At 45.8% G+C, this 21,590-nt stretch overlaps 2 protein-coding genes across 7 annotated transcripts in view; one reads left to right on the top strand and one right to left on the bottom strand.

The window, feature by feature from the left end:
- Window positions 1–424, top strand: part of LOC113954102 — a 10,028-nt gene extending 9,604 nt beyond the window's left edge. For 2 of the 3 annotated variants that reach the window (XM_027658042.1, XM_027658041.1), the window contains one exon: window positions 1–424. This exon is cut by the window's left edge and continues 373 nt beyond it. The gene's annotated coding sequence lies outside the window, so the exon portion shown is untranslated. The other variant, XR_003530105.1, reaches the window with a different exon arrangement.
- A 1,669-nt stretch (window positions 425–2,093) lies between these two features.
- NADK (NAD kinase) lies at window positions 2,094–19,971 on the bottom strand. Of its 4 annotated transcripts, none has more exons than XM_027658030.1 (12): window positions 19,930–19,971; window positions 15,772–15,985; window positions 12,748–12,831; window positions 10,123–10,252; window positions 9,413–9,521; window positions 9,081–9,166; window positions 8,647–8,749; window positions 7,687–7,838; window positions 7,097–7,196; window positions 6,325–6,482; window positions 6,067–6,149; window positions 2,094–4,979 (listed from the first exon to the last, which is right to left on the bottom strand). In XM_027658030.1, the coding sequence occupies exons 2-12, from the start codon at window positions 15,942–15,944 to the stop codon at window positions 4,832–4,834; spliced, it is 1,326 nt and encodes a 441-aa protein (XP_027513831.1). In that variant the 5' UTR covers window positions 15,945–15,985; window positions 19,930–19,971; the 3' UTR covers window positions 2,094–4,831. The 4 variants fall into 4 exon arrangements, with proteins under 4 accessions (XP_027513831.1, XP_027513834.1, XP_027513832.1 ...); XM_027658033.1 differs by lacking the exons at window positions 15,772–15,985; window positions 19,930–19,971 and adding exons at window positions 13,709–13,822; window positions 15,093–15,235; XM_027658031.1 differs by lacking the exons at window positions 15,772–15,985; window positions 19,930–19,971 and adding an exon at window positions 15,093–15,256.
- Window positions 19,972–21,590: the final 1,619 nt, after the last annotated feature.

The following is a 21,590-nucleotide window of genomic DNA, read 5'->3' as shown; positions in this document are numbered from 1 at the left end:
CCCAGTGACAGAGCAGAGTGTTGCTGCTGTAAAGGTGTTTTCCTGGGCCAGCACAGCCCCAGTGACAGTGACTTTGCACCCCCCATACCCCAGGTCTGGGTGTCTCTGTCCTGCCATCGCTGCTCAGCTCAGATTTTACAGTGGAAAGGCCAAGCCCTGCTGGTGTTTGGTGACAGCTCTTCCCTGCTTGGGGCTCTTCTTCCTCCTCTGACTTCAGAACATTTCAGTTCCTTGTTTTTCAGTCCCAGCTACACCCGAGAGCAGCTCACTCTGATCTCCTGTTCCCTCCAGTGTCTCTAACCAAGGTGCCATCCCACGCCAGGGGAACTGTTACAAGCCTTTAATACTGTAATTTAAAGTTTGCTATTTTATTGACTGCAACCTTTAACTACTGGCTATTTTTAAATAAAGTACAAGCACAGTGTGTGTGTGTGTGTGTGGCTAATTATTTCACTTACAACAGCACTAATTCAATGGGAAATCTCACAAGCCAAGCAGGGAAGGGGCTGGAATTCACATGTGCTGTGACCATCAGAGTCCTCAGACACATCTTTTATCTTGTACACTGCACAAAGCAGTTCAAAAATGGATTGCAGCTGATAAGGGAAATCTGCAAGGATTATATCAAAAACTATTAAAAAACCCTATACAAAATCAAAAAATAATATAAAACATATATAAAACAAATGGAAATATAAAATTAAATAAATTAAATATGTAAGTATATATTATAATTCTTATAAATACAAATATAAAATAAATTCCAAAAAAAGTTGTATTTTTCTCATCCCAGTCTCCTAAACCTGAATCAAATCTACTTTCCAGGAGGCCCAAGGGGGGCATGAAGGGGTTGGATTGTGTGGTCCCAGCTGCCAGAGCAGCAGCTGATGGCTGTGACTTCACTGCACAAGACAGGGGGACTGGGAATTGTTGCTGAAATGGAGAAACAATCAAGCACATTCAGGCCTTTTGTGCAGCAGGGCCTGCCCAGAGCAGGACCAGCAAGGGAAGGCTCTGACCTTGCAGAAAGCCTGGACTTGGCCAAAATTAGGTGAAGAAAGTGTGTTTTATGCAATAAATAGAGTAATAAATAGTTTTGTGTCATACTGAGTGTCACTGTCCCAGCAATGGGGGTTACTGCTCTGGCCAGGGACAGCAGGAGTTTGTCACCAGCCAGGCAGGAGAAGATGGAAAATCCTTTCTAGAGTGCCCTGTAAAACAAATGAACTCCAAAGCAGCTCCATTACCTGCCCAAGGTGTCTCCTCACACTTGTCCAGCACCTGCAGGAGCTGCTGGAAAGGGGTGACACCTTAATGAGGAAACCAAAGGACTCTTAAACACAATTAGTGACAAGTTCCAGGGAGGAAGGGTCTGCAACTTGGTCAGAACGTGCAAAGGCAAGGACACAACAGGCAATTAAACTGCATTTTCAATCTTCATCTTGCTATCCAAATTATCAGAGGTTATTTGGCATCACTGCCCTTTTATTTCTATCCCTGGGCCTTCAAAAACACAGTTAATGCAGCCCAGCTACTCGTACCCAAGATCTGTTTCAACTTGCACAGCAAATCCAGCATTTCTTTTGAAACTCTTGAGCCAAGGCTGTTATCAGACAGGTACCCTCAGAAAAGCCCTGGGTGTATTTTAGTAAAACAGATGCCCCTGTTCCATGAGACCACGTGTCAAAGCCCACTCTGGACATTTGCTCTCCAAACAAGTAACTGTGTGTGTGTTCTTAATTTGATATTCTCCCCCAGTCAAAGTGCTGCTCGACAAATGCAACTTTACAAAAAGATTTTATTGAAAGGATTGAAAAATATTCGTTTTCAACAATATCCAAAACGAGTTCTCAATGCGTTAACAATATGTAACAGGATTTTTCAGCTTTTAAAAATTCAGTACACTGCTTTATTCCGTGCTACACAGTTGTTAATGACTTCAATTTCTACTAGAGGATAATAACTTTTTTAAAAAAAAACCAAATTCATTTACCAGCTTCCATTTTGGCCCTTTGTAGACTGGAAAGGATCTGCAGGGTACAGGGACACCCACAAACCCCTTGTTTTAGAAACTCCTAATCAGCAAAACCCTATTTTTTTTTTTTTTAGTACAGTTTCAACGAGTTAATTCGAATGAGCTACATCAGCAGAACGAGGTTTTATTGCCAACAAACTGAGTGTGCATTTACAGCCTTTTTTTTTTTTTTTTTTTCTGGTTCAGCTCTGAGCAAAAAATTCACCCACGTGACAGCAGCTGAGTATGAAAACCCCAGTTGCTGCTCAGCCTCCCTTCTCCTGCTTGGGAATTACAGCTCGTGGATTAAAAGCCTTGCCAAGGGACTTTGTACACTCAGATAAGTCTGAGATGCCTGAGCACAGCCTGGGCTGTGCTTGGACACAGAGCAGTTGGGATAACTGGGATCAAGGCAGCTTTTGGAAGGAAAAATCAAGCCCCAAGTCAGCCCAGCCTGGGGTGGGTGATGCAGCTCTGCCTCAGCTGAGCAGACACCCAAAAACCTCCTCAGCAGGAAGAACCCTCCCCAAGGAAAACTGCAGCAGCCTCAGAGCCAGCAGTGCAGCTGCAGTGGGTGATAAACTGAAAGAATAAATTCAAAGCCAACCCCTAAGGTGGATCTAAAGTAGTTCAGTACACTTTGATTACAGATTCCATGACCTGTGCACTCTGAAAATCAAAAGTCCGGCCACTTAGTCAAGAATAGCTTTACTATTATAAAAAGCATAAATAAAAAGTGCTGAATATAGTTTTATCTTTAAAAAAATACTAGATAAGGCTCATAAATCATTTCACCTTGCCTCTGCAAAATGATTCCCACTTCCTAGTGTGCCTGGAACTCCACTCCTTTTCCACCTCACCAGACATTTCCCCATACCCTGTTCCTTCTCTCAATTATTGCATGTTTAAATAAAATAGTTTCAAAGCAAAAAAGCCTGACACTTCTACAGTTCAAAAAGTAAACAGTTATCAAATAACTGGATACTCCACCCAGCAAACCCGTAAGCAGCTTCAAAAACAGTGATAAAACAATTACTGCAGATTCAAGTGAAAGAGAAATCCCAAAAGCTTACCTGGATATTCTCCCAGGTACCACAAAATCTGCCTGTTTAGACCAAATCAAACCAATATTCTATTTTACAGCATTTACAAACCGAGTGTTCGTTTCTACCAACACACTTTCACTGTGATTTGAATCCTTAACCAAGAGTTTGCTTCTCTTTTATGGCAAAGTGCTCTCACCTGGATTTAATGAACTCAGACTAGGGCAGCACCCAGAATGGATGAGACATTATTCAGACCATCAGAGGACAAGAGGCCAGGCAGGGTCTGGGAATGAACACACTTCCCATCTCCACTTTGGACCACAAGAAACAACGTAAGACGATCAGGGAAAGTTCACCAGAGCTCCTCACTCCGTTTCCAAGGAAATCCCACCTCAACCAGGAAACCAATTCCACTGCAAGACTCAAACTGCAACAGCTCCTGCCCACTCCTTCACCAGCCGATGCAGCAAGACTGAAAAATGCTAAAGTTTGGGTAATTAATGATCATGAGACTGCACCACAGAGAACATAAATGTAAACATTATCCTGGGGTTTGCTGGTTCTCAGGTAAAGTACAGGGCAAACCCTTTTTTTATTTTTTTTTCCCCCCCAACCAGTTCTTCTGTTGGGTTTTTTTTTGTTTTTGTTCTTTCAGAAAAAAAGCACAGACGATAAAATATGTACAGAGAGAAGTTAGAAACCTCTGAAAGCATCTTAGAAAAGGAAAAACACGAGACTCAGAATAATCTTGAGCGCTGAAGGCACCGTTGCTACTCCACTGGGAATGTGTCCTCTCCAATTCTCCAGCCACCAGAGCAGTATCCCATCCTGTTTTACTCAGCACCAAGAGCTGGAAGGGATATCCATGGAAGTTGAGGGCATTACAGGATATTTTCCTCAAGACAGTAGTGGAACTAGACAATGTTGTAGCAATTGAAGTCCAGATTCTTCCTGACCACTTGGAGGACATTTTTTTTGGTGGTCTCTAATGTTGTTCCAGGGAATCAAACAAAAAGAATCAGAAAAACACAACACGTGGATGATTCCCAGCAGCAGGAACTGCAGAGCTCTAAAAGCAGCTCAGCTAAAAAACCAGAGATACCTGCAATAACTAATAATATTCATGGGTATTTCCACAGTGCTGACAGCCAAGGGTCAGCCACTGTTCAAATGGGCACAAGAGACAGAAATGTATACGTAAAAAATAGATACTTTTTTGTGCTAGTTCCATCTATCAATAAAAAAACATCCTCCAGGGGTGTTTCTTCAGTGTGTCACATCTGAGAGTAAGAGAGTGTTTTCTGGGCCAGATGTATTTAAGCTAACAAAGAGGAGAGATTATCTTTTTTTTTTTTCTTAAGAAAACTTCTTAGAGCCTTTATATTCGTAGCAGTGTTCAATGGAATTACAAATATACTGAATAAAACAGGCTGTTTGAATGCCACTCTCCTGGGGTGCATCTACATTCATGCCCTGGGTAAGGGAGAGGCTACAATCAAAGCTGCAGATGTGGTTGTCACTCTCAACCAGAAAGAATCCAGTTTCCAGAAGGAAATTCACCCTGGACTACAACAACCAGAGCCCAGTTTCTTCCATCCCTACCCTTGGTTGCACAGGAAGCAGTAACACAATTCCCAGCCACGGGATCTCACAGATATAAAACCACAACCACAGTGCAGGTCCACGCTGGCAGCCAAAGGCTCCAAAATCCAAGCAGACAGAGGGGATACTGCCACACTCCATTCCCACGGGTCAGGGGAGATGCAGACACTCAAAATTCTTCTTCCTCCACAGCAAAGTTGTTTTGCTTCTTCCTCACGTTCCAGTGCAAACACTCGGCCAGGCTCTCGAACCAGTCGCTCACGGGGTCTCGGAAGCAGATGGAAGGAAGGGGGTAGCAAGAGGTAGTGATGCTAATACTGCAATAACAACACAGGACAGCTGTCAGGCAGGCCAGCAAACAGCACTCTGGGCAAAACCAAACCTACCCCTGAGCTAACACAGCCCCACAGCCACCAACCTGGGAGAACAAGAGCTCCCACAGCCCAGCTGTGACCAGGACTAGGGCTCAGCTCAGCAGAGCAAAGCCAGGGCTGGGAATGGTTCCCAGCTGCACTGTGGGCACCTTCTGGCACTGTGAGAACACTGAACACAGCCCAGGACACCCTGCAGCCCCTCTGCTGCTCTTCACATCAACCCCACAGTGACACAGGAACACCCAAGTGACCACCTTGGCCCTTAAGTTTCAAGTTTTAACTATAAGCAATGGCACTGAGAGTCCAGAACCTAAAACAGGGCCAAATGTCATGTTTGAAACCTTCCTGCTCTCCTGAACCACTCTAAAGATGCTTCTATATTCTATAGAACTACTTTAAAGATGTTTCAGCCTCAGAGCAAACACCAGCAGTTCAGGATGGAGTTATGCCAGCTGTACATTTTCCTTCCTGGCAACTCGTCTGGGCCAAGAGGAAAAAAATCATCCCGAATGGCAAATGCACCAGTGACCTCCCCACAGCTGCCTCAAACCCCTCAATCCCCTCCCATGAGGATGAGCCACCATACACTGCCCATAAAACCTGAGGGACCCTCACACTCTGTGTTCTGCTCACTCAAGGCAGGAGCAAGTAAGCACAAGCATTTCCCAGGTTAACACAGCTTAAACCACGTGGAGTTTTCCAGCACCACTGTTTACAGGCAGCTCCTGCTGATTTACATCTGCTAGAACTCCCAAGATTTATCTTGAAGTTAAAATTTATAGATTATTTTTAAAGGCATGCCCATCTCCCTTGCCAAGCATGCAATGTTCACATGCTTCTGTCTGAATGTTTCACTTGCTTTAATGGGAAGATGTAAAGACATTGAACCCTTTTAGTGCAGTTTGTGCTGTAAGAGGTTTATAAAAGTTTGTTTTTTTCACTCTTTTAGCAGATGTCAGAGAATGAGGGAACTGCAGGGATCAGGATTTTCTACATTTAGAGATATTACAACCAAAAAAAAAGGCTTGACCTGTCTCCATGGCATATTTCCTGCCTCTTCCTTCCATCAAAGGAAACCCAGGCTGTGTTCCTGGCATCAGGGGAGAGCATGATCTGAAAGAGAGAAAGGAACTCAATCCCAGGTCCAGAGCATTCCCCAACCCCCCCTGCTTCGGTCCCATTCTCATGGGTTGTTCCTTTACTGCCCCCAACATTTATATATTTACCACAACATGTTTACATTTGATGTTTTTAGTTTACAGAGAGAAATCGGAGCGAAGGAGCCGACCTTGAGTTCCACCCCAGCAGGAACCACGATGGGCCTGAAGGACAGGGAGTGTGGGCAGATGGGGGTGATCATGATGGCAGGAACGTTGGGGTGGATCATGGAGGCTCCTGCTGCAGCTGCATACGCCGTGCTGCCCGTGGGGGTGGACACAATGACCCCTGGGGGGGACAAACAGCGAGTTTGGGACTGCATCAGCACCACAGTGGGAGACACAAATCACACAGTCATGACAACCAAGCAGAGAGCTCGTCCCTCCCAGCAGAACTGCAGCCTGGAACACACACACAGGGAGAAACTCCCTCCTAATCCCACCTGCCCTGCGGTTTTAGGGGAGTTGCACAAAGTTCTGCATCTCGGGTTACAGGGTTTTGTAACAGTGACTCTCACTTTTTTTAAGGGTGAGAGCTCTGCAGATTAACTCCTGCAGCCCTCGAGCTGAGGTTGTTGGGAGCTGAGGTTGTTGGGAGCTGAGGTTGTTTGCCTCCAGCAAATTCCAGCTGTCCAAGCCAATCCTTTCTGAGCTCTTTCTTGCCTTTAGCCCAAACATGTGACACCCAAAGAAACTGTCACTTGCCTCTACAAGCCCACAAACAAAGCTTACAACACCTAGTTTGTTCACTAACCAATCAACAAACACACCTATTTCTGCACACTCATCTTTGCTGCCACAGGGGAACTGAAGCTTGAGACTTTGTTTCCAGGTGAGGGAATCCTGCAGTTAAATAACCCCAGAGCCCAGCTGGAGAGGGGAGGGATGGAGCCCCAGACTCACCATCTCCCTGCACCGTGGTTATCAGGTGTCCATTCAGAAACACATCCACGTTGGACAGGTAGGAGGAAGGACCACGATCCACCACGACCTCGTTCAGGACCTGCCACGACACCAAACGTTACCCCAGCCTGGCACTGCTGCCCTGGCAAGGTGATAAAGGACAAAGGGAAACAAGTTTTCCAGACCTCCAAAAAATTCAGGCTGATTAACAGTTCCAGAAGCTGGTCACTAGTGGTTTATCTTTTCATTTATTAAAAAAAAATAAATAAATCTTTGCTGTATCTCACTTTAGAGCTGCTACTTCTGTTTTCAAAACAGAAGGAAGGTTGGACTCCATCCTGGAGGTATTTTCCAGCCTAAGTAATTCTGTGATTTCTGTGAAATTATTGCCAAAGCAAAGCACAGCAGCAGCAGAAATGGGCATCCCTTCCCCCTCATTCAGTGCCCACCCTGAGTTAGAGCAGCACAGATCAGTCCCACAGTGCTGGGCTAACGTGAGTCAGCTAAAGAAAAGGGGAGAGTCTTAATAAAACAAGCACAAAGCAGTTCAAAAGCAGCATTTAGTTCTTCTGCTTGCTCTGCCCTCTGACCTGATATTGCATAATTTGCTTGCCCACTTCTTTCTCCAGGTTTGCAGACACGACTCCGTTCTCCTCGATCCCGTTCTGGACCGTCATCTTCTCCCTGTGCTCCTTCACCACCTTCACCTTGAGCCTGCTCCTGAGAACCAGAGCTGCATTGCCTGGGGGTGGAACACAACACAAAAACATGTTAATGCAGCAAATCCCCCCCCAGCAACGACCAGCAAACTGTATGAAATGCCAGCCCTCTATTCCTGAGCTTCCAACATTCCCAGTTTCGTTCCCGAGGTAACTGGCCACACTTGGTTAGAGCTCAAAACTGATTTTTAGTAGCAATGAGCAAAATTAAAGTCAAATTTCAACCCACTCCCTTCCCACCCTCCTCATTATGTGAAATTTGATTTTATAGGGACGTGATCAAGACTGGAAAACGCTGCTGGGCTCGTGTGATCCTCACTGAGACAAAAGCTAAGCTTAAGGAAAATCAGAGCAGCAGAAACATGTATTTAAAAGGCAACATTCTAGAAATGTGAGGATTTTATACATCTTCTCAGGAATCTACTTTGGATACAACCCAGTCTCATATTGAAGAAATAAAAGTATTTCCTTAAATATTCTATATTTGCCTGACTTCTCTGTTTTTAAGCACTGCACTGCTAAGAGAACCAGCACAGAGGCTTCAGAGCTAAACTCTATTTCTATGTTTAGCTGCCATTTAACGTGAGTTCTGCATCATCTTGGACTTGTTTGCTCCACAAAGTTATTTCTGAGCCGTTTTCCTTCACAGAACAGCAGCACTGGAAGGGTCAATGCAGTGCAATACTCCTGTTAATTTAATACATGTTTCCCCAGTCTCAATCTTAAGGGAGAACCCAAATGAGTTAAGAAAATTTAATTCATCTTGGGAAAAAGGTAGAGGAAAAAATGTAACAAACAGAAACACCCCACGCCTTGTCCCCTTAAATTTACCTTCTATAACCTGAGTGACTTGGGACTGAAAATTCTCAAAATTAAATGGAGTAAGAAATCCAAGGGATCCCAGATGAAAAGCCATAACTGGAGGGACACTACCCTATCAATAAAGAAAAGAATCTTAAAGCCACTGAATCAAAGCAATTCACACTTCAACTCATTGCCTGTAAATATTTTGACTTTTAAATTTATTTTTAATATTAATTTAATGTAACTTCAATATGTAAAGTTACTTACTGTAACTTTAATATTAATTTAATGTAACTTCAACTGTGCTTAACAAAACCAACACATTTTACATCATTTTCAGAAGGTGAAACAGGAACAAACAGCAAAGGACAAATGCTGAACTCAGTAGCAAAGGGGGAAAAACCACTTTCAAATGCTTCAAAAAGAAAAGGTTTAGAGGTTTATTTCTCACAGGGACCAACCTGGAAGAGTGAAGAAGCATAAAGCAAGGTCCCATCTCCTCCCAGGCAAATGATAAAGTCTATCTGATTGGAGATATCATCATAATCTGGAAGCAATATTGAAACACAAGCTTTGAATTAAGTTGTAGCAACACTCTTCATTTCCCAACTAAAACCAGGGAGAAAAATTCCAAGCTGCAGCACCACAACATTCCCTCACAAACATTAAAAACCCCACAGCTGGGATGGAACAACAAACCTTTGCAAAAGACACTTTAGTCTGACAAATCCAACCCAGCGAAACATCCGAGACAAAAAGCAATAATTGCACCCTCAGGGAATCACTTCCATACCTTCTCTGAAGGTGCAAAATTTCTTCTTCACTGGTCCAAAATTCTCATCATTAGCTATGGCAGGGTCTTCCAACACCTTTTTTTCTACGTACACTATCATATTGTTCTCCTTGAGAGGGAGACAATAAGCTCGTTATTAACGTCTTAAAATGCCAACACGTTTGACTCTCCCCACAATTTGCATTAGTTTAAAACATTTAAATAATATTATAATGTAATATATTATATTTATCATATTACATTATAATATTATAATATTGTTATATTATTTAAAATTATATTATATTTATAATAATATTTTATGGGAGTGCTCTGCATTTCTTGGTTGTTTTTCCATGTGTGGTTTCTAATTCTCACGAGAATTCTGCAGTGTGCACAGACCCATCTAATAAATTAAACTATAGCCTGGAACACAGATTACATGGTGCAGTACCACTGCTGTGTTTGTTCAGGGCTTAAAGCTTTTTAAATATCCCATTCCCTGTATTTTGGGACTGCAGAAGGAAGTTTTTACTTCACTTTTTTGGTTTTTAGCCTGAAGTACTTCAGCACTGATCTCGAGCTCTGAAACAGATTTTACTACATCCAGTGGCATCCAGTTATATATTAGATATATATTTATAATTCTGCACACTAAACAGACTCAGTAATTCAAAGAGGTTTAGATGTACATTTTTTTTATGGTAAAACTGGATTTTCCGTCTCGTTACCTCGGTCAGGTACACGCAAAGCTCCTTGAAAGGCTGCAGCAAACTGGCATCACGGATCTTCTTGATCACAAGGACACTCTTGGGGGGTTTGTTCCACGTCAACCGCTGGCTGGCTGGATCCTGGATGTGCCTGGAGAACAAAAACCCCCCAGTGTCACCCTGACCTGCTCTGACCTGCCCATAACACACCCAGCCCTCAGCACAACTGTGAGGAGAGGCAGGAAAACGCAGTAATTCCCATTGTAATGATGCTCCTGAAACCAATCAGTGCTTTGATGCAGGAAGATAACCCAGGATTAAAGTGCTGTAGCTCCTGGCCCTGCTGCCACGTGAACAACGAGGGCAAACAGGGATGGGAACAGAAGCCCCACAAAAGCTCTCGGATCAAACCCTTCCACTGCCACCCCCCCTGCTCCCCTCCAGCCTGTTCCAGTGCTCTGCCCTCTTAAGCCCACTCAAAACAAGGAGGAACACTCAATCAGAGGACCAGAAAAAAGCTACAGCGTTATTTTTTCCCCTCATTGAACACTGTAAGTCAAACAGCTTAATGTAAATTTAAAATTCATTTTAATGCCTATATCCAATATACAAGTACAGTAGAAACTAGGTTAATACAGGAGTCTAATATCAACAAACCTGACAAGAACTGAAGTTTGCAGCACTGATTTCACTGACTAAGCCCAGAACCAGTTCCAGCTTCATTCAGACAGAAGCCACTCTGCCTGCTTTGAGCTGTACTCACCAATTCCACGGAGTTCTACTAAATGGAACGTTACTCCTAACACACTTTAAGATCTTCATGTTTCACTCCAGGAGTCAGGCAAATGCAACAGCTCCAAAAAAGTCAAAGGCCGAGGCTTTTATCACTTAATTAATAAACTGTGACCTCAGAAGAAAACATTTTTTCTCTGAAAAACGTTTCCCCCTATTGAAGTGTTGCAATCAGTCCCAATAAAAAGCAGTGAGGCTTCACAGAAAAATCCCCTGTAAAACAGTTTATTCCGGATCTTCAGAGGCAAGATTTCATCAGGAAAACCCCATTTCAAAAAAGAGCTTTAAAAGTAGGTATTTGACTTCCCCTTTCTCTCAAAGAGCACAACCACCTGATCCTTTTTTCACTGAGTGTTCATTCAGTTCATTGTTACAGCCTTCAGGAAGCAGGTTTGCAAGCTCTGGTGCTGATGGTCATGTTGAGAGAGACACCAAGACCTTCACTGACTTCTGCCTGTACTTAAAAACTATAATTTTCTGTTAAAAAATCCCTCCTGGCGAAGGGAGTTTAACAATATTATTGATTACACAAGAGAAAAAAACCACAACAAAACAAAACAAAAAAGGTTTTTCTTGTTTTTAGAAGATCCAACAAAACCTCGGGTGCGGTAAGAAAAGGAAATTTACAGTTTGGTCCTCAAACAGTTCCTCAGTTCAGGCACCTTTGCTCCCCAGCTCTCCTGCCCAGGCAGCTTTTCCCTGGCACGTGTCACCCGCAGCCTCTGCAGCCCAGGGCTCCTGTCCCTGGCCTTATATCCCTTGTCCTGGGCCAGCCCCTGGGGAGGAGCTGCTCCCTCACAGCCAGGTGAGGAAACACAGCCCAGGCAGGGTTTCAGCTGAACTCAGCTCTGCAGGGCACCTTTTACACCACACACGAGGAATGAGGAAGCTCAGGGTGCCCTCACCTGAGCCACACCTGCCTGGGGAGGGTTTGGGTGCCACTGGTGTTCTGAGAAACATCATCACCTACTGATGGAAAGGTTTGGGTGCCACTAATGTTCTGAGGAACATCACTGTCTACTGAGGGAAAGGTTTGGGCAAGTAAATATTGACTGAAATACCTCACACTTAATGGAGAGAGCAAAGAAATAAAACCTTTTAAAGGGACAAAAATCACAGGATTGCAGAATGGTTTGGGTTGGGAGGGAACTTAGAGGTCACCCAGTTCCCTTCCCATGGGCATGGGCAACTTTCACTAGCCCAGGTTGCTCAAACCCTGTCTTGGACGCTCCCAGGGATGGGGCAGCCACAGCTTCTCTGGGCAGCCTGTGCCAGGGCCTCCCCACCCCAAAACCAGGGACTCCTGCCTTGATTAAACCCTGACATTCCTCGTTTGCCCAAGACACCATTTCCTGAGTATATAACACATGGTGTAAAAAGCAACACTTGATACCACCCAACCTACAAAATTAAAATGATTATTTGCCCACTCAGCAGACACCAACCCTTCCTTTCACACTGATCAGCAGTCTGAAAGCAAGCTTGCCCTAACAATATCCATACAGAGAAAGTGCCAGAGATCAAACACAAAAACCTCAAACTACCCATTCAAACATCATCACCGAGGGAGGGAGAAGCCTCTCCTGAGATTCCACAGCACACAGAACAATTCCTCACCCTTTCCTCGAGCTGCCCTGAAGGATTTTTGTTCCCTCAAGTTTACAGTGATTAAAGTTGCCATTATTGACCCCAAACTGTGGGTTGCAGATCGTGCCAGTCTGGCAGAGCAGCCCCAGGACGGCAAGGAAGCGACACGAAAACCTCCAAACATCAGGTAAAAACACACACACAGCACTGCTTAGGGGGTGAGGAGTGGGAAAGCAAACTTCTCCTTGCCCCAGAATGAGCACTTACATAATGGTTTTAGGGTTTTGCAGCATACAGGCCTTTGGTCCAAACGTGGTCACTGGGCATGGTCCGTGCAGGGAGCGCGTTCTCCTGAAGGGACAAAAAAAACCAAACAACCAGTGAGTAAAAGAAATCTGGGCACATTTGGCTCCACAGCCACCAAAACCACTTCTCTGGAACAGCTGCACTAAGAAATACAGGGCAAAGTGCATTTCTTAACCCTACATTTATTGTTACCATTTCATTTTGCAGGCATTAACTCCCACATTTCAGGTGTCTGCACCAGCTTGGCTGCTGCAGGCACAGCAACAATACTTTTTTTCCTCTCTTCCTTGAAGATGTACATCTTACCTAAAAGCACAAATCTTCAGAATGACTAACCCTGGTGTAAATGCACAGAAAATGGCTCGGTGAGGGCTCTTCATCTCAAAAATGTCCATGCATTAGGTCTCCCAGTGTGTGCCCTGACAAGCATTTACAGCGAGATCTCCAACACCAAGGCAACTCCATCAAACTCTTTTGCCACAGTGATGCATGTCCTGGTTATTTAAACAGCTTTTTGTTGTTTAAATCTTGGCACTCAATAAATTAATGAAATGCAAACCCTTCTCAGTTCTACACGGAGATATCTGCAGTACCAGGCTACAGTTTTGAACAGATTGAAAAAAATGCTTTTTTTCCCCCCCTATTTATTTATCTCATGTGATCTTTGCCTTCAAACAAACAGGAGCTCTGAGGTGTCATTTATGCTCAAAATGAAGACAGGAGAACACAGGGTTACTCCTGGCTCCGGGATGGGATTATCTGGAGCAAGTCAGAACTCACCTCCCTCCCACCTCCCTCAGCAAATCTGGAAAGGGGAGCAAAACTTGATTATGGAACTGCTGAAACGTTCTGTGAGTGCTCCCAGAATTATTCCATTAAAAAGAAGGGGGAAACATGCCTTTCCTGTGCTTAATTCACTTACCCCACTGCTTGGCAGCCACCATCATTACTGCACTGCCTTCTATTGTGTGTGTTATAAAGCAGCTCAGGCCAGCCCTGTGACTCACTCTTAGAGCTAAAAAAAACCCTCAGAAATCTAATAAAAATCAAAACTAGATCACAGGTTACAAATACATATAATTAAGGAATAACAGCAACATCTTACTTGTTCCACGTCTAACAAAATGTGAGCGCCCAAGATCCAACTTCCCACCGTGAAAACAGAAATTACATTCGTTTCTCAGATAATTTTTTTTCCATCTGTAAGGCCAGGCATGACTAACCCAGTCAGATAAGAGTATTACTAAGTGTTTTATAAAGTTTGCCTTATCTACATTAAAGCAGAAAAATGAGCAAGGACTGACATAACGAGGGATTAACGTGTGTGCCAACACAGGCAATGAAAAGTCTCCATCCACTCGTGAGCAATTACACCTGAAATCAGGAGAGTTAAATAACACCCTGGCACAACATCACCTCCCACTTCTTGCCCCACTCAAGCTTCTCCCAGATAACTGTCATTTTTTGCCTTCTTTCAACACAGGCTGAAAGAATTCCAGGCCCCTCCCAGTAACTGGAATTCTGTTCCCACATGAGGCATCAAATATCCACGTCCGACCTTCAGGACGTTCCAGCAATGAATCAATACCTGGTGTAACTTCTCATTGAGGTTTCACTTGGGTTTATTATTTACTCAATAAAATGCCTGCACTGAATTTAAAGTTACTTGTAGTCGGTCTTTGCTAGGAATGAGCAGCAGTGCCCTGGAAATTATACATCTTTTAGGAAAATCTGCCAGTCAGTTCAGAGCAGATGGGCAACTCCCTCCATCTGAGCACTCCAGAGGAAGCCTGACAGCACTTCCTGGCAGTCTTGTGACAATTTAGCCCTAAATTGAAGACAGTGAATGACTGCAGAGCATCTTAATGAGGAAAAATCTCGGAAGCAACTATCCCAACCCAAAGCACAATGCACAGGGGCCCACGAAGATCTCTCCTAGCTGAAAAAGCAGTCACTTAGCCAGAAGATAATACACAAAAATTTGGACCACATGGCCTTTTACACAGGTTGACTGAAGCCTATGTTCAAAAAGGTTTAAGTGGAGCAGAGGAAGCCCCCCAGTTTTACAGGATGATTTAAAGTCTTATTTATTGACTACACACACACCACCATAGCTAGGATGGAACAGACAGAGCAGAGCCCTCAGCAAACCCCTTCCAGAAGCATTAAACACCCTGAACCACACACACAGGGGGTATTTTCCTAACCCTGCAGCCTCTCCAGACCGAGGCTCTCAGTTTGCCTCCCTGCACCCTGTGATGTGCAGCCTCACCCACCCATGCTCTGCCTCCCAAGGACATTCCTACCAGCAAAGCAGGAACTCTGGATGACATTCCATGGGCTGGGGAACTCCTCTGTGGCTCTGGCCATGCTTGAGAGGCTCACAGGGCAAGGAAGGTGAAGTTCTGCTGTGCCTCCCATCAGAGCAGACCCACTGCTGCCCCAGCACTGCTCAATATTTGCAGTGGGTCCAAAGATCACGGAATCAGAGGTTCCATCACTGTCCACATGACAAGGGCCTTGCAGTGAGAGTGGAAACTTGGCTCAAAGGAACAACTGGAACCTTCTCAGGGCTGGGGAAGAGTCTGCAAACACAAACTGACTGTGCTGCCTCACACAGAACCTAAACACTCATCACACAGGTTTTAACACAGCCCTAGAGCTCTGCCTAGTGGAAATAAAAGCAGCACTAGAGCATTTGTAAAGATTTGCAGGAGTGTCTCTGCTGTTGATTTGTGCTTTTTTTTTTTTGAGACTATGAACTCTCAGACACCTGTTTTGACAGCCAGGCCACTTTTAATAATTATTATTAATTACATTATTATATTATTTTTCTTAGTTTACCCCCCACCTTCAACCTCCTGCCTTTGCTTTGGAACGCTGACCCCCTGAGGTGCGTTTTAGGGTTGTACAAAAGGAGTGAAAACTAAAATCCAGCTAAACTGATCCATTTTAGCAGGAAGAGGAAGAAGCAGGAGCTTGTACCGGAATTCTTTGGTGCTTCCCAGGGCTGGTGAAGCCGACAGACTTCGTGACTTGGACCGTCCCCGGCTGGTGTTGCCCCACTCCTCGTCGTCGTGACAGGCTGAGCAGTGATAGCCAGAGTCTGAGCTGCCCTCAGCCTTGCTGGCACACAGCTTCTCCCGACTCATCTCCATCCTGGAAGCGAAGGAGCCTCAGCCAGAGAGAAATTCGATCCCTGGGAGAAAAAACAGAGGGAGAAAAAAAAAAAAATCTCGGTATTAGCAAAGCTAAGGGGGCTTCCCTTCAAATTCAGATTACTGATTTAACCCGGCTGGTACAGCCCCAAGGTGCCCTCTTCTCTCAGCAGATTAAGTGCTGGACGTCAAAAAATTATTGGAGTTGTGCTTAACATCAAAAAGTGACTGGAACTGCCCCTGCTGCCAAGATGAGCCGTGTGGTTTGGGTGATCTCCCTGCTTTCTGCAGCTCCTGCTCCGTGCTCGGCATCACTCACCGAGAAGTGCTTCAGGTGGGGTCTTCCCAGTGCCCCCACAGTGGTTTTTTAATTGGTTTTTAGCAACTAAAGGGCTTCAAAGCTTCTGCAAGAGGAGCTGGGAGGTACATGAAACACTGAGTTCACACCCACTGACAAACACTTCCCCGAAGGATCCCAATTGGGAAGTTCTTCAAGGTAATCAGGAGACACTGGAATTAAAAATGACCAGTATGTTCCCAGATTTAGAACAGGCTTAGCACAAAGTTGTTTCAAGACCAGCACAGATTCATGTCTTCAGTTACACAAGGGATAAAATGAATTTATTTTTGATACTGAAGAGGAAGGAAAGCTTTAAATATGTGCCAAGGAATGAAGACTCAGGAAAAACTATAAAGTCTCCCATTAGGTGATACATATATTGGACACATAAAACCAGAATACTCTAAGACAGAGCATAAAAAAATACCCCAGATAATGAAATAGAAATAACCATAATAAACCTCAGCTCTTCACAAGAATGAGGTTAACTCCAAGCTGAGAAGAGAGAAAAACAAGCTGGAGGACAAGTTGGAAGAAAGTTCTTAACTCATATGTGACAAAATGTGTCCAAAACAAACACGACAAAACAAGGACAAATGTGAAGTATTTCACTTCCACCAATAAGCAGCACAAACAGAAGATAAACAGCTGGTTAAAGCCCAGCTTTGCAGAAGTAAACCAAACCAAAACCCAAACTTGAAATAACTGCAGAAGTTCCAGAAATCTCGTAAGTTCTCATTACTTGAAGAGAACAGAACCAGCCTTATCAGAATATAAATAGAAACCAACTTTCAGGGCATGGACAAACACCAAACTATAAACAAATAGTATCCAAGGAGAGCAGCCCAGAGGAACAGCACATTCCTCAAGGCACTGGATTCCGAGACGGGGAAAAAAGTTGGTTCATTAAAAACCTGCAGATGTTTTTCCAACGGTTCCGTCCCTTTGGATGCACTTCCCACTTTGTCCTGTGCAGAGGGGAACTGAGCACCACTGAAACCTCTAAAATGGGCTGTGGCTCTGGAAAACAGTCACAGAATGATGATGTTTGGCTGTAAAATCCCCAGAGGACGACAAGCTCCACAATTTCCCAGGTGCTGTTTCCCAGCAGCCCAACTTCCAGGCAACAAAACCATCGATAAAACGCAGCTGGAATTTCAGACCCAGCACTGGCTCATTACTGAATGAGACAGAACCACCAACTAATCAAATTAAAAAGGACTTTTGCTCCTGCTGCAGCTCAGTCACCCCCACAGACAGGTACAATTACTGCTCCCATCAATAATTTATAACATCCTGCACTTGCAGAGGCATCAAAGTTTAGCTGTGGGTTACTCATTGCTCAGCGTCACCCGTGACCAGCACTTGGGAAATCCTCATTTCAACATATTCATAACTCCTCATAACTTAAGATTGGGGAAAAATGTACCTCTATTTTGAGACAATTTAAGCTCAATATAAAGTTTGTGCCAGTTAGGTGACTAAGGGGGGGAGGGCAGAGAACAATAATTTATATAATAAGCAATAAGCAAGGAGTGTTTCCATGTGACTTTGATTGAATTATGTTCATCTGACAGATGCTGACAGTAAAGAAAATCAGATTAGCACAAAAGTGGAAGTAAGAAGGTGCACAGACCTACTAAATACAGCCTAAGAACTCCCTCCATGTAATACTTTCCAATTCAGGCTGTTTTAACTACAGCTTGCACCGTGCACTGTTTAATTAACGTTCCCTCACAAGACCTTTATTAAATAAGCAGACTTGACATAAGGACAAAACTATCACTGAACAGCTTCCAGGACTGGATCCAAAGACTTTTAAACACATGTTAACAAAGCAATGAAAAGGCTGCTCTGCTTTAAATCATGTCCAGAATTTCAAAAGTTTAAGAAAAAAAACAAAACTAAGGAAAACAAGCATTTAGATGTCCAACATTGCAGAATAAAGGACAAGTGAGGAACTGTCAACATTCAGTATTAAATATCTGTGATGGTGACACAGGAACCAGGTGAATCACCTCTCACATGGATCCAACTGCAGTTTTACTGTAGTTTCCCATCTCAAATTTCTCTGCCTCTGTGAATTAACACTCCCATGAAGAGGTTTCATCAAACCATCTTTATATAGAGGGACACAATGCCATCACATCCCCAAAAGGAGCATAAGGCTGCAAATCACCAGGGGACTTAATTTTATTTTTTAATGACCTGGGAGCTGTTATTTCATAAGAAACTCTCCCTGTCAAAGGCTCTGCCCCGGGTGATCCTGGTTACAGGATCAGTGCAGGTCCATCCCCACCAGATCCTCACACACCTTCAAGGCTGCAGCATTCCTGATTTCCTGGACTCTGAACAGGTATTCAAAACCCCTTATTTTGTACCTTGTATTAGCACAAAAGAGGACAACATTCTATCCAAAACTGCTACCACTCACCCCACTGCTACAGAGCCCTGTCTGCTGGATCACTTAGTTCTGTGGAGAAGGTTTTTTTATGTTATATTTGGCTGAAGGAAGCACTGCAAGAGAGGTTTACCTGCCTTTGACTCTTTCCCCAGGGCACTAAACCCCCTCTCACACGCAGAAAAAGGAACAAGTGTATCAGACAGCCAAAACTTCCTCTCGGTTTGGTTTAGAACTTCGCATTTTCGTGGCTCTGAACAAGCCCAATCCCTCTCTGACAGCAGCTGCAATTCATCCGCCCGGGTTTTGATTACACACCCAAATGCTATTTCTACCAAAAACCAGACGGTGTGACCATCACGTGTGCGACACTCGGGCAAAACAAGCCCGTTTGTTAACCCTTCCACCCCAAAACACCCCCCGGCAGCACCACGGGCTGGGCATTAACACCCCGAGCCCACCGCCCCGCTCTGAGCCGGACCTGCACCTCCGGGATGAGCTGTTATCCCTGCGGGATGAGCTGTTATCCCTGCGGGATGAGCTGTTATCCCTGCGGGATGAGCTGTTATCCCTTCGGGATGAGCTGTTATCCCTTCGGGATGAGCTGTTATCCCTGCGGAATGAGCGGCTGTTCCTCCGGGATGAGCTGTTATCCCTGAGGGAAGTGTCCCGCCCCGGGGCTCCCGGTGGGGAACCCTCCTGGGTCTGGCCGGAGCTCCCGGGGAGCCCGAGAGGGATGCGGGATGGGGATGCGGGATGGGGATGCGGGCACGTGGGATGGAGATCCGAGCGGCCCCGGCGGGGACACGCACCGGGGACAGAGGGACACGCACCGGGACAGGACAGGCACCGTGGGGACAGGACACGCACCGGGGGGACAGACACCCATGGCGGGGACACACGGACACCGGGACACACCCGGGGGAAAAGAGGGACACGCACAAGGGACACGCGAGCACCGGGGGGACAGAGGGACACACCCGCACCAGGGGGAGAGAGGGACAGAGGGACACACACCGGGACACATCCGCACCGGGGGGACAGAGGGACACGCGCACCAGGGGGACCCACGGACACCAGGGACACACCCGCGCACCGGGGGGACACACGGACACCGGGGGGGGCCGGGGGGCCCCCACCGGGGGGGACAGAGGAACCCGCACCGGGGGGACAGAGGGACGTGCCCCGCTCCTCCCGGCCCGGCCGCGCTCCTGCGCGGGTGGGCGTGCGCGGGCCGGACTCACCGCGGGCGGTGTCTCAGGGGCTGTGCGGGCGGTGCTGAGCGCCGTGCCGGGCGCTGTGCCGGGCGCTGTGGCGGGCGCGGGGCGGTCGGTGCGGGGCGCGGGCCCGGCGCTCCCTGCGCGCCTCCATCGTCCCGTCCCCGCCTCCCCGCGCGCAGGCGCGGAGCCACCCGGGCCCCGTGCGCAGGCGCGGCCGCGGCGGCTGCGCCGGTCCCCCCCCAACTCTCTCATGGCTGGTTAATCGCCCAGATATTTATTAATTAATTTATCGGGGATGGACGGGTTTGTATAGTGGCCAACAGTGCGATCCCGCACGGGTGCGGGTACACGCGGGAGAGGTGCAGGGTGTGGGACATGGGGCAGCTCCCCTCCGACCACCCCACCACCTCCAGCCATCATCTCCTCAGACCATCTCATTTCCAACCATCTCCCTTCTGACCATTCTACCTCTACCCATCTCCCCTCTGACCCTCTCATCCCGGACCATCTCCCCTCCAACCATCACCTCCTCCAACCACCCCACCTCTAACCATCATCTTCTCCGACCACCTCCCCTCTGACCCCCTCACCTCTACCCATCTCGCCTCCAACCATCATCTCCCCTCTGACCATCATCTCCTCCAACCCTCTCCCCTCAGTCACAGACTCCTGTCCATCCCCCCATGTCTCCCCTACCTGCACTCCCAGGACAGGCACATTTTGCACACCCACTTGTCTCCCTGTGTCCTGCGCCCTCCAGCTCCCACCACGCCTTCCCCTCCCTTTGCCAAGGGTGTAGCTGTTGGCACAGCTCACCCACGCCCTCATCACATCTCCCACAATACCTGTCCTGAACTTTTACCCTCATCTGGCCTGACATCATCAGTTAAATTCTCTTTCTGGTACAAACCCTCTGTTTGACAACACACATTACTGTGTCAGAGTCACTCAAATACAGGCAGCAGGTGCTGAAATGGAGGAAACCATTTTCCAGTCTGTACTTGATCTGGAAAAACAAAAGGCATCTGGATTCAGTTCCTTGAAATCACCAGGAACTTTGTCACAGAAAAACAGATCCTCCAACAGAGGCAGGATCAAGCCCCTGTATAGATGGCAACAGTAAAAGACTCCTTCAGTTGTGAAACCCAGGCAGGTTTTCTAATTCCTAAATTGCATCTCAAATCAATAGTACTTTAAAGAGATCACAGATTCACTGGATAAATCACATCAGGACAAAGCCACAAAGCGAGAACAAGTCACCCCATGTGAGAACGTGGCAACTGGGGATTTTGTTTTCTCCTTCATGTAGGAGTTTGTTTTTGAGAAACTGGAAGCTGTAAACAACTGACAGTCAGTAAATGCTGAGACAAACTTGAAAAAGAGGAAGCAGTTGCTACATGTGGGAAAATTCCATCGGCCAGGTTACATCACTTGTGAAAGTCCAGGGCTTTGAGTTAAAATGTCACTTCAGTCCTTCTTGCCACAGCCCAGTCTGCAGGGAATTAAGGCAACAATACACAGTTCCACAGAGTTAATGATGTCTCGGGGTCTCAAGTGTCTTTAATGCACCAAAAGAAATTCCCAAACTGTGAAGGGACACCAGAACATGATACTGGGCAGGAATTCAGTGCTCAGTTTTACAGGGTCAAAGCATTAACCTGAAGCCTGCAGTGAAACATTCCAGG

Source organism: Corapipo altera, unplaced genomic scaffold (assembly GCF_003945725.1).
Source record: "Corapipo altera isolate COAL_440 unplaced genomic scaffold, ASM394572v1 301, whole genome shotgun sequence".
NCBI classification, from domain to species: Eukaryota; Metazoa; Chordata; class Aves; order Passeriformes; family Pipridae; genus Corapipo; species Corapipo altera.
This window is presented reverse-complemented; position numbering and strand designations above follow the sequence as displayed.

Bases quoted from the DNA above. Each gene is read 5' to 3' on its own strand.
- NADK (XM_027658030.1), bottom strand. From the start codon at position 15,944: ATGGAGATGAGTCGGGAGAAGCTGTGTGCCAGCAAGGCTGAGGGCAGC. The intron at 7,839-8,646 runs GTAAATTTAAGG...TTCCACCCCCAG, and splicing joins AGTCACTCAGGTTATAGAAG to GCAATGCAGCTCTGGTTCTC. The intron at 6,483-7,096 runs GTGAGTCTGGGG...TGTCCCCCCCAG, and splicing joins AACCACGGTGCAGGGAGATG to GGGTCATTGTGTCCACCCCC.